Source organism: Scyliorhinus canicula, chromosome 11, assembly GCF_902713615.1.
Source record: "Scyliorhinus canicula chromosome 11, sScyCan1.1, whole genome shotgun sequence".
NCBI lineage: Eukaryota > Metazoa > Chordata > Chondrichthyes > Carcharhiniformes > Scyliorhinidae > Scyliorhinus > Scyliorhinus canicula.
In genome coordinates, this window is record NC_052156.1 from 31,122,469 (window position 1) to 31,135,345 (window position 12,877).

Consider the following 12,877-nt stretch of genomic DNA (forward strand, 5'->3'; position numbering starts at 1 on the left):
GTGTACTCAAGTGTGAAGGTAGGGCTTGGTCACCTAAAGACCGTGGTGTTCACTACTAGCAACAGCAATACTGCAATGAGCAGACAGATCGGTGAGGATAAAGTCAAGCAGTTCTTTTCCTCTGCTTGGTTCTCTCACCACCTGCTGTAGACCCAGTCTAGCAGTTATGTCCTTCAGGACTCCTCCAGCTCAGTCAATAGTGGTATATTGTCAATTTGCACTTTGTATGAATGTACACATTGAAAAATAAAGGAAGGTTATTTATACCATTTAAACATGCATCAATGTATCTCTACACAGAAATGATATAAATAGTAAACAATGAAAGGAGAACTGCTTTCTGCAAAATCAAGTTGTCACGGCTGCAAATGATCAACAATGAATAGATTCAATTATCTTTAATCCGGGTACCAGTTTTAAAGGCCATTTCGTTCTGTCAAAGTTATAACTCGATAAGCAGATTGTCATAAGCAGAGATTATTTACAAATATAGTTTCAACAAAAGGTGCACCTGAATCAGTCCAAACTCGCTCAGCTTCCTGTCAAATTGTTTGCGAGTGCAAGCGTACTCTGCTGTCATCTCTACAAAAAGAGAAAACCAAAGTGGAGATTTGAATTTTATCGCGTCTTATCCTGGCCCACAAAAACATTGCAGTGTAGTGACCATTAAGTACACAAGTACATTAGCACATCATCTAATCCCTACAGTGCAGAAGGCCATTCAGCCCATCGAGTCTGCACCGGCCGACTTCCGGTATGGACCATGGAGTAAGTGGTCACACACGAGGCAGCTCCTGCCCAAGGTTACAGAAAAGAGCTCTTTTTAATCAATACGGGGTGCAATTTTGATGAAAAGATGTAGGTGAAAGTTGGAGGAGTACTTTCCCCCGGAATGATATGTCTCTTGGTTACCAGACCCGGCAGAAACAGTGAAAGATTTGGCTGGAGTTGCAGCAAAGACAAAAGCCTCTTCCAGCATGCAGGCAGGGAAAGGGCAAGCTTAAAGGCTTCAAGCTGACTGGAGGGCCTTTATTAAAGCTGAATTCCAGCAGCAGAGGGAACAACTGTGAAAAGATCTTGTCAAGGCCATTGAAGAAGCGGTGATGAGACTTCTGGTGGCGGCCATGGAGGAGGTGGTCATGCATTCGGCAGCTCCCGTCTGGAACGAACTCTCGGACCTTTTTCAGGAGTTTTCACGGACTTTTTGGGGCAGATTGGTGAAGCGAACACTGCCAAAAGGATTCCCTCTCTGTTGTATGGATAGCTGGAGCAGGAGTGGCCGGGTGAAGTGTTTAAGTCCCAACAGACAGAAGCGTGCAGAGCGAGCACCGAGGCACGGCATGGCGGCCAGTATAGACCAGGGTGCTTGGGCGCAGTGGGCACAGGAGCAATAGGAGCTCCTTAGGGGCTGCTTTAAAAAGGACATGCTGGCCCCGATGAAGGCATCAATAGACCAAATGATCGCAACTCAGGTGACACAAGGGAAAGCAATTAAGGAGATGGAGAAAAAGCTATCCGACCATGAGGACGAGTTGGTCGAATTGGCCTTTAAGGTGGAGGCGCAGGATGACCTCCACAAAAAGTAGGAGAGGCTGGAGGACCTAGAAAACAGGTCCAGGAGACAAAACTTGAGAATTGTGGGCCTCCCCGAAGGTGTGGAGGGGTCGGATGCGGGAGCATTTGTGTCCAAGATGCTGGAGATGCTGATAGAAACGGGGGTATTCCCTCAACCCCTGGAGCTGGACGGGCCGCACAAATCCCTCGCAAGGAAGTCCAAGGTGAATGAACCACCAAGGGCCATGGTGGTGAGATTTCATCACTTCTCGGACAAGGAACTTGTCTTGCGGTGAGCAAGAAAAAGAACGGTGGAGCAGGTGGGAAAACAGTGTGATACGCATCTATCAGGACCTGGGTGCGGAGCTGGCCAAGAGGCGTGCTGGATTCAACCGGGTGAAGGTGACCCTCTTCAGCAAGGGGGGTGAAATTTGGGATGCTACACCCAGCGAGGCTATGGGTCACGTACAAGGAATGGCATCACTACTTTGAGATGCCGGACGAGGCGTGGTCATTCATCAAACAAGAAAAACTGGACTCGAATTAACTGACAGTTAAACTTTGGTGGAATGCGGCGGTGGGGCTGGTAACACGGTACCGTTTCTAACATAAGATTGTATACAATGTTGGGTGCGCGTAAGCGCTGTGGTGGTGGCTGGAGGGTGCAGTGTTTTCGGCAAAGTTGAGATACGGAGGGGGGAGGGGGTCCTGTACTTAGTGCGATTTTTCAGGAAGTTGGAGCCTTGGTTCAACAAGTGTCTCCTCACGGGGCAATGTTAGTGTCTTCTGTTTATTTTTAGTTTCGTATTGCTACTTACTCACTGGGGCTGGAGAGGTAGTATAATTGGTTTATTCATGTGGGGAGGGGGGTCCGGACAATGAGGGGAGGGGGTGATACTGCTTTGCTGACAGAGGAGGTATCAATTTCGGGGCACCAATTGAGAGTTGGGGGCGGTGGCTCCCATTGGGGGCGTTCGAGGAAGCGAAGGGCACGGGCCCGAGGTTGGCCAGAAAAGGGCGATGGCTAGTTGGCGGGGGGGTGTTAGCCCCCCATCCAGGCTGATCATGTGGAATGTGAGGGGTTTGAATGGGCCGGTCGAAAGAGCGCAAATGTTCACGCATCTAAAGTGGTTAAAGGCAGACGTAGCAATGCTTCAGGAGACACATTTAAAGCTCGCAGATCACACGAGATTGAGAAAGGGATGGGTAGGCCAGGTGTTCCATTCAGGGCTGGATTCGAAGGCCAGGGGGATAGAAATTCTGATCAGTAAGGGTGTGGCATTCGAGGCTGGGAGAATTGTGGCAGATAAGGGGGGGCAGGTATATAATGATGAGTGGAAAATGGGAGGGGGTCTGGGTGGTGTTGGTGAACGTCTACGCTCCGAATTGGGAGGATGTGGAATTTATGTGACACATGCTAGGCAAAATCCCGGACTTAAGAGTCACACAACCAGAGCATGGGGGAGACTTCAACAGTCATTGACCCCGAGCTGGACCGGTCGAAGTCCAGGACAGGGAAGTGACCGGCAGTGGCTAAGGAACTGAAGGGTTTTATGGAGCAGATGAAGCGGGGGGTGGATCCCTGGAGGTTCGCGCGGCCGAGAGCGAAGGAGTTCCCTTTCTTTCTCTCACGTTCATCAGGTTTATTCCCGCATAGACTTCTTTGTCTTGAGCAGGGCGTTAATCCCAAAGATAGCGGGGACAGAATACTCAGCAATCACAGTCTCGGAACATGCCCGCACTGAGTGAACCTGCGGCTTAGTGAGGAGAGAGGGCAGCGCCCACTCTGGAGACTGGATGTGAGGCTGCTGGCGGACGAAGAGGTTTGCGGGCGGATTAGCAGGAGCATTACCTGGAAACAAACAATACGAGTGAGGTAGCAGCGGCAACGGTCTGGGAGGCTCTGAAGGCAGTTGTCAGAGGGGAACTCATCTCAATTCGATCCCATAGGGAAAAGAGAGGAGGAGCAGAGAGGGAGAGACTGGTGGAGGAGATACTCCGAGTGGATAGGAGATACACGGAGGCCCCCCGAGGCGGGGGTACTGAGGGTGCGACGGAGTCTGCAAGCGCAGTTTGAACTGCTGACCACAGGGAAAGCAGCAGCACAGCTGAGGAAGGCAAGGGGGGCAGTCTCTGAGTACGGGGAGAAAGCGAATAGAATGCTGGCACACCAACTGCGAAAGAGGGAGGCGGCCAGGAAAATCAGGGGAGTAAAGAATACGGAGGGTAACACGGTCTTGGATCCAGGAGGGATGAACGGAGTCTTCAAGGAGTTCTATAGTAAGCTATACGAATCAGAGCCCCCGACGGGAGTGGAAGGGATGAGGCAATTTTTGGAACAGTTGAGGTTTCCAAAGATGGAAGAGGACCTGGAGGAGGGGCTGGGGGCCCCGATTGAATTGGAGGAGATTGTCAAGGGTACAGAGGGCGTGCAATCAGGTAAAGCCCCGGGGCCGGACGGTTACCAGGTAGAATTCTATAAGAAATTTTCGGAAATATTGAGCCCACTCCTGATGAGGACCTTCAATGAGGCCAGAGAGAAAGGAACCCTCCCCCCAACAATGTCACAGGCTTTGATCTCACTCATTCTTAAACGAGGGAAGGACCCGGAACATTGCGGGTCATACAGGCCGATTTCGCTTTTAAATGTGGATGCCAAATTGCTAGCTAAGATTCTGGCCACAAGAATTGAGGATTGCGTCCCAGGGGTGATAGAGGAAGACCAGACTGGGTTTGTTAAAGGCAGACAACTCAATAACAATGTCCGGAGACTTTTGAATATTGTTATGATGCTCTCAGAGGGAGGGAAGGCAGAAACAGCGATGGACGCAGAGAAAGCCTTTGACCGGGTGTAGTGGGAGTACCTGTGGGAAACGCTGGGGAGATTCGGTTTGGTGAGGGCTTTATTGGCTGGGTGAAATTGCTGTAACAGGCGCCTGTAGCAAGTGTATGTACAAACCAGCTGAGGTCAGGGTACTTCATGCTTCACCGGGGAACGAAGCAAGGGTGTCCCCTTTCCCGGTTACTATTTTCCCGAGCTGAGAGCCTCGATAAACTGGCGGGAACTGGTTTGGGGGGGGGTGGTGGAACATCGGGTCTCACTATACACGGATGATTTGCTCCTGTACATTTCGGACACTGAACATGGGAAAGAGCGAGTTGTTTGTGATCCAGGCCAAGGGGCGGGAGGAGAGAATGAAAGAGCTGCCGCTCAGGATGGTAGAGAAAAGTTTTCGTTAGGAAATGGGATGCCCTGCACAGGCTCAACCTGACCTGGTTGGTGGAGCAAATGGAAGGGGACTTTAAAAGGTGGGACATGCGCCTGCTGTCACTGGCAGGGAGGGTGCAGACCGTGAAAATGACTGTCCTCCCCAGATTTTTGTTTGTCTTTCAGTGCCTCCCCATCTTCATCCCCAAGGCCTTTTTTAAGCGGGTGAGTAGGATCATTACGGGCTTTGTGCGGGCGAAGACGACCCCGCGAGTAAGGAGATCGTTGTAGGAGCGCAGTTGGGTGGGGGGGGGGGGGGGGTTTGGCACTGCCTAACTTTTGCAACTACTACTACTGGGCGGCCAATATAGCTATGATTACGAAGTGGGCGGGGGGCGGGCACGTGGGAGCAGCTGGAAGCAGTGTCATGTAAAGGTACTAGTCTGGGACAAATTTAATCTGCCGCTAGGAAACACCTTTAAATATCTGCAAGTACGAGCCTTCCTGAAAAAACAGGTAGTGGCCTTTCCGACGCTGCCGCCACTGAGGATACAGGACAGGGTGGTCTCCGGCACCTGGGTGGGGGAGGGGAAGGTGTCGGATATCTATCAGGAACTACAGGAAGCGGAGGAAACTCCGGTGGAGGAGCTCAAGGGCAAGTGTGAGTAGGAGCTAGGTGAGGAGTTGGAAGCGGGTCTGTGGGCAGAGGTCCTGGGCAGGGTTAATTCCTCCCTATCATGTGCCAGGCTCGGTCTAATTCAATTTAAGGTGGTCCGCCGGGCACACATGACGGCAGTGAGAATGAGCAAGTTTTTTGGGGTAGTAGACAGTTGTATACCATGTCCACATGTTTTGGGCATGCCCGGAGCTTAGAGAGTTCTGGCAAGGGTTCGGGAGGGCAATGTCCAAGGTGCTTAACACACGGGTGCTGCCGAGTCCAGAGATAGCTATCTTTGGAGTGTCAGAAGACCCGGGAGTTCAGGGGCGAAAGAGGCCGACGTCTTGGCCTTTGCCTCCCTAGCAGCCCTGAGACGGATTTTATTAATGTGGAGGGACTTGAAGCCCCCGAGTGTAGAGACTTGGGTTAATGACATGACTGGGTTTCTCAGCCTTGAGAAAATAAAGTTTGCCTTAAGAGGGTCTACGCTAGGGTTCTCTCGAAGTTGGCAGCCGTTCGTCGACTTTCTCAGGGAAAATTAAAACGTCAGCTGCAGCAGCAATCTGTGGGAGTGAGGGTGGGGGGGTGAGTGCTTCATTGGGATGGTGTGGGAAGACTGGGTCGCGTGGGGTAATGTCTATTTAATGGTTATTGTATATTCTCTTTTTACGCTATGTTAATATTCACTCTAGTTTGTTCTGTTATTCTTGTTACTACTGTTTTATTATGAAGAATTCTGAAAACCTTAATAAAAAGAGTCTGCACCGGCCCTCCAAAAGAGCACCCTACGTAGGTTCATTCCCCCGCCCTATCCCTGTAACCCAACCTAACCTTTGGAGCCTAAGGAACAACTTAGCATGGCCAATCCACACAACATGGACATCTTTGGACTGTGGGAGGAAACCCATGCAGACACAGGAGAATGTGTAATTTCACAGAGACAGTCACCCAAGGTCCGAATCGAACCAAAGTTTTTGGCGCTTTGAGGCAGCAGTGCAAACCATTGTGCCACCGTGCCACCCCAAGATCCCACTAACTTCAATGAGTCTGACTAGTTCATCTATTTTTGAGAAGGGTGCAGGCCAGGAAACTCGTTAAACTCCTTACTCTTCTTCGGCTACTACTAAGGGCTCCTTAGCATCCTCCCGAGCTAACAGAACAGGGATTTTTAGTCGAATCCAGTTTTAGCTCAGAAGGGTTGTCTAGTTTTATGACAAGATTAGATGATCTCCTGTTTATAGTATGGAACTAGAAATCTAGAGACTGCAAGTTCAATTTCTACCACGGCAAATTATGAATTGTGGGCGGCTGATCAGTAAAACTACTGGGTCAGCGGACAAACTATTTGTTTAACAAGTAGAACCAGATCAGTAGTGTTCTTCAGGAAAATAAATCGGATTTCAGTTTAAATTGTAATCGACTCTGAATGCCTTGAGCATAAAAAAAAATAGCCCACCATTTGGCAATGTTCCCTGTAGCAAAGAGTGAGTGTCCAGATGGCTGTGTCACCTGCCCAGTGCCAGGGTTCAGGACATCTGCTCAAGGCTGGAGAGGAACGTCAAATGATTGGGGGGGGGGGGGGGAATCATGTTGTCCATGGTATAGAACATAGAACAGTACAGCACAGAACAGGCCCTTCGGCCCTCGATGTTGTGCCGAGCCATGATCACCCTACTCAAACCCACGTATCCACCCCATACCCGTAACCCAACAACCCCCCCCCCCTTTAACCTTCCCCTATCTAACATGTCGGCACCAAAGGTATTGGTAGAACTAGGAGAGGTTTATATAGAGAATATGAGGAGCTAGGCACTAAATTAAAAGGCAGAGCCTCAAAGGTAACAAAGCCTCGATTAAAAGAGAATGGGCTAATAGAATGTTCTCATTTCTTGCAAGGGAAATTGAATCCAAAAGTAAGAGACCATATCTCGCGTATTCTGTACGCTATTGGTCTGCTTATTTAACGGAGGATATAAATATATTGGAGTAGTTCAGAGAAGGTTTACAAAAATAATAGCTGGATTGTGAAGGTTGAATTGTGAGGAAAGTCTGGACCAACTTGGCTTTTTATCTACTGGAGCTTAGAAGAATAAAGAGGCAACTTGATTGAAACATACAAGATCCTGATGTATCTTGACAGGGTCAATGTAATCGGGATGTTTCTACTTGTGGGAGAATCTAGTACTAGTGGCCACTGTTTAAAAATAAGGGGTCGCCCATTTAGGACACAGATGAGAATTCCTTTCTCTCAGAGGATTGAGTGTTTTTGGAACTCTCTTCCAAAAGGCAGTGAAATCAGAGTCTTTGAACATTTTTAAGGCGGGGTAGATAGATTCTTGATAAGCAAGAGAATGAGAGGTCATCAGGGGTAGGCAGTAATGTTGGGGTGAGGTTACAATCAGATGAGCCATGATCTTATGGATTGGTGGAATCGGTTTGAGGGACGAAGCAGCTACTCCTGCTCCTAATTCATATCTCCACGTGCACCAATGTTTCAGGCCAACTAGGGATGGGAAATGTATGCGACCAGTGTTAAATAAACAAAAATTATACTCAAATTGTGCGGTAGAGCTCAGAGGTGTGAGCGTTACATACTTTACACAGCTGATGCTTATTCAGTTTTTAGTTGGTCCATTGGAATATTCATTTTTTGTAATCTCACCAATAAGCTTTTTGATCATTCCTGCAGATGCACTCCCCATGCTAAATCGTCCACTATTCAAGATCCTCATGGCCACCTGGAGATCATCAGAAATCACATTAATTCTTACTTCAATCAAAATTTCTATTGCATAAGGTTGGTTGTCCAAAATTCAACACGAAAAACAGTTTGATACAAAAATAGTTTTGGGACAAAAGAGGCAAGTTGTAAGTGATTGTGGACCGTATTATGTACTCTTTTATGTTCCCATTAAATAGCTGCATTATATTACAACAAATACATGTTCCATTTCCCTTCATCAATATAATTCCTACAGTACCACTGTATACATGATTCTCACAAGCCAGTTATCTTTTCAACCAAAAATAAAAATGGCGCAAGAGGAGATTTACCAGAATGACACCAGGAGAGACTTCCAGTGCCGGCCATGGAGTGTGGTCATACACAGAGTGGCTCCTACTTGACGGCATTGGTTTTATCTTTTTCTACCCGAACTTTGGGGAATTTGAACAGAAAGGTTGTGCGGAGAGTGCAGGGGGATTAGTTCTCCCCCAGATGGGCATGTCTGTTGGTTACGAAACTTGACAGAAGACAGTGGGAGCCCTGGTTAAGGAGTTGGAGGAGACTTGTGGCGCAGCATCAATTGCAAAAATGGCAAAGGGTTCACCGTTGACTGGAAGGCTGTCATTGGAGCAGCTGATGAGCATCATTAAGGATTAATTTCAGCAGCAGCGTAAAGAAATGCAGAGAACTGATTAAAGGCAATTGAGGGGGCAGTAGCACCTCTTCGCGGGACTTGTGGAATGGGTGAAGAGGAGCCTGGAGGTGCAGGGTGTGATGATCCAAGAGATGGAGAAGGTGGTGTCTGACCAGAGCGACCAAAGAAGCAAAATGTGTACTCTGCTGGTTGTTAAGGTTGTGCTATTATGTTGAATAGATTTGGAATAAAATATTTAAATAAAAGAATGACACCAGGGATGAGGGGCTTAAGGTGTGAACAGGCTTCACAAGAACCATTCAAACTTATCAAGCAACTTGGTAGAGTAAATAAGAAATTTATTTCACTGGCACAAAAGGTCAGTACCAGAGGACATAGATTTAACATAATTGGCAAAAGGATTTAGAATTTACTACCTGAAAGGGGTGGACAGCTTCAATTGTAACTTCCAAAAGGGAAGTGCGAAATTTGCCAGGCAGTGGAGAATGAGTAGGGGTGTGGAACTGATTACATAGCTCTTTCAAAGAGGAGGCGTAGATATGATGGGAGAAATGGCCTTCTTCTGTGCTGTATGATTTAATTAAATGTATTTTTCTACAGATAGTAGAAGCCCATAATAAAATAAACTCACTCTACATACAGGTAGGTTTTTGGGACGATACGTTATAGCCCCAAACATAAGCGATAATTGTTGTGGAGTGTCCAGTTCTCCAAATTGATACCAATGTACGTGCAGATATCTAGTTCTGTATATCTGCATGCTGGCACTAGCTATAATCTTCCGTGAGGTTTGGCTGCACTTGTAGTGTGGTGCATAGTCACATTATAATTGATCACAGCACCATAATGGTGATCATTAAATATCATCCAATTAAAGCAGCATTGGTATTTATTTTAAGCAGTTGATTCCCTATTGAACTCTATTATTTGGTTTGCGATGCAAATGTGCTCAGTATAACCAACAATTCCCAATATCCAAGTCTGACCTAAGCGAAGCTGACTGTAATCACACAAAACACCACATATTCTGTCAAGGAGACTGATATGACATTACCAATGAGAACAAAATTCAAACAGTTTAATGTCAATTTAAGCTGGAAGATTTATTTTTAAAACTGGTTTATAATACGCTGTGGGCACAAAATTCAATTACCCTAATCTTCAGACATGGAGTCGCAGTTGCAGTACGCCCACACCATTTTTGCAAGTATGTTGACTTAGACCAAAACTGGCCCCCTCACTGCATTTCCGTGATTGTGACATGGAATGGCAAAGCCCTGGTGCGCATTTCTGTGCAAGTGTCTTCTGCATAATTCTGTGGCCATGTAGCATTCAGTAGAAAGTGTGTTCGAGCCAGCCTCCCCTATTTAAAGACACAGTCCCCATTAGAAGAATGCTGTATCAATGCATTGCAGGCAGTTGCATAACTGTTATCGGCCATTTGCAGGCATTTGTATAATTCTTTTGGCCATTCACGGCAAAGCCATGTCACAGCAAGGAGGCAACTTCTAAATTCAACGACACATTCTGCTGGAAGTGCAAAGCCTGAAGGGAGGCCATGTCTGCTGGGAGTGCAAAGCCTGAAGGAAGGCCATGTCTGCTGGAAGTGCAAAGCCTGAAGGGAGGCCATGTCTGCTGGGAGTGCAAAGCCTGAAGGGAGGCCATGGCTGCTGGGAGTGCAAAGCCTGAAGGGAGGCCATGTCTGCTGGGAGTGCAAAGCCTGAAGGGAGGCCATGGCTGCTGGGAGTGCAAAGCCTGAAGGGAGGCCATGTCTGCTGGGAGTGCAAAGCCTGAAGGGAGGCCATGGCTGCTGGGAGTGCAAAGCCTGAAGGGAGGCCATGGCTGCTGGGAGTGCAAAGCCTGAACAGAGGCCATGTTTCCAGCAAGAAAGCAAGAAATACACCAGAGCAATCCTGAATTGAGTGGAAGGATATAGTAACGACAGTCAGTACCCAGAATGTAGCAGCATGGATCTGCCAGGGAGAAAGAAGTTTAATGACCTCACTAGAGTGGTCAAGATGGGTGAATTGGCACATCTCACAAACTCATTAATAATATTATTAGTGTCACAAGTAGGCTTACATTAACGTTGCAATGAAGTTATTGTGAAAATCCCCTTGTTGCCACACTCCGGCACCTGTTCGGGTATACTGAGGAAGAATTCAGAATGTCCAATTCACCTGACAAGCATGTCTTTCGGGACTTGTGAGAGGAAACCGGAGCACCCGGAGGAAACCCACGCAGACAAGGGGAGAACGTGCAGACTCCGCAAAGTGACCCAAGCCAGGAATCGAACCTGGGACCCTGGAGCTGTGAAGCAACAGTGCTAACCACTGTACTACGCTGCCTCATACCCACCTCTCATCCCTCAATGCACCAGCCCACCGCTACACCATGACACTCAGGACTCCTCCCTAACATCTAGACACTACACCTCACCCACACATACCTTTGAAGGACACCAATCACGTACAACATACCTTTGTCTCTACATGCCCCTCGTTATTCACCTACAGCAGGCATCATCCAAACATACTGACTCAGTCATTGACATTCTGCCCTCTCCCCTCACTCCTTGCAGGTGATGGTGGCACACAGTGGAGGGAAAGCCAAAAGTCTGATGCCGGACCAGCTTATTTACAGCCCCTCAGTACAGAGGAGGAAATGGTCCTTTGAATAAAGCTGGTGCAGCAGTGGCCACCTTGGATAATGCTACATTGCTGCCTTAGACACCATACCCACTAACCCCTATCCCTTGTCCTAATATATGCTGAGAAACTGAACTGCAGATGGAGCAACCATGAACCTCCTGATTTCCTCCCCACGCTCCTTCCCTTATTCCTCTGCTCCTTATGCTTTTGTGTTTTGATTGCCAGCTGCTCAGTCCATCCAACAAAAACGAGTCAAGGAGCAAGAAGAGGAAGCCCACTTGGAACTTGACCTAACCTCTCAGTCTAAGCTCAGATAGCAGCACAGCTGCATGCTTTAGATTCAGAATCAGCATGTGAAATGCCACCAGGCTTGGACAGGGGGAGAGATCATTTCATGTGCAAATGCCCTACAGCGAAAGGTCAGACACTATTTCTGCTGTAGAGGACTCAGATGAGGACCTTTTTGGGTTGAACTTATACACCAAGGTGCTTTGACAGGCCTGCCAGATAACCTTCATCGCTGGCTAGGAGCATGAAGGTGCGGCTTCACTATAGCACACAGCAACATCAAAGCTTGAAGCCCTAATTTTCCACTGGGAAATTGATGGGCACCTTTACGGTAGTTCTGCCTGACCAATCCAAGATGAAGCATTGGCTGGCTGCTGTCACTACTTCTACTGCAGCAGAGGCAAAGCCCTCCTGATGTAGCACTGCAGCAGCAGAAGCACAGGTCACAAGATCCCTAGCTACGGCTATTTAGTATATTTCTGCAGAAGCAGCTGCCATTGTGGATGGGGATCAGAGTGCTCGAAAGGACATGCAGGGTCTCACAGAAGTCCATCAATCTGTGCTCTAACAGATGCTGAGGTACCGCCCTTTGAGTTGCATTGACTTCATAGAGCACAATCCAGTTGTCCTCTATCAGGCCGAATCCATGGCTTGTTGGTACCTCTCACCCTGCCAGCCTAGACTGCTGCCACCTATGCCATGGTGGTGCAATCCAAAGTTGGGTCCTCAAGGGCCATCTGCAGTCTTCATCAGTGAAGTTATGAGCCTTCCACCAGCCGTGCAGCAGCTACTGGGATAGCTCTGCATAGGATAAGCAACACCCACAGGGCAAGTGCTAATGCAATAGACAAGGGTTTTCATTTCTGGGGTTTTTGGGTCATTGATTTGTTGCTGCGAAAAAGAATTGTGTGAAGGTTACTGATGTTGGCCTTTACTGAGTGATGTACGCTAGGGGAACTTTTTCATGGGGCGTTTAAATGGGAGTATTGCAAGGAGATGGGGAGTTAATATTTAAAATGAACGTAAAGTGAACCATTATTATTTACCTTAAATCCACCTCCTACTTCCCCCAGGACGTTTGCTACTGGGACTTTGGTGTTTTCAAAGTGAACTTCACATGCTGAAAAAGACAAGACCA

At 47.8% G+C, this 12,877-nt stretch overlaps 1 protein-coding gene across 1 annotated transcript in view; it reads right to left on the bottom strand.

Moving 5' to 3' along the window:
- The window catches only part of acad9 (acyl-CoA dehydrogenase family, member 9), a 67,015-nt gene that overhangs the window by 23,450 nt on the left and 30,688 nt on the right, over positions 1-12,877 (bottom strand). Inside the window, exons 8-10 of the mRNA XM_038812708.1 lie at positions 12,786-12,859; positions 8,083-8,158; positions 512-582 (exon numbers count right to left, since the gene is read on the bottom strand). Of these exons, the coding sequence (XP_038668636.1) occupies positions 512-582; positions 8,083-8,158; positions 12,786-12,859 (221 nt within the window). The remainder of the gene's footprint in view (positions 1-511; positions 583-8,082; positions 8,159-12,785; positions 12,860-12,877) is intronic.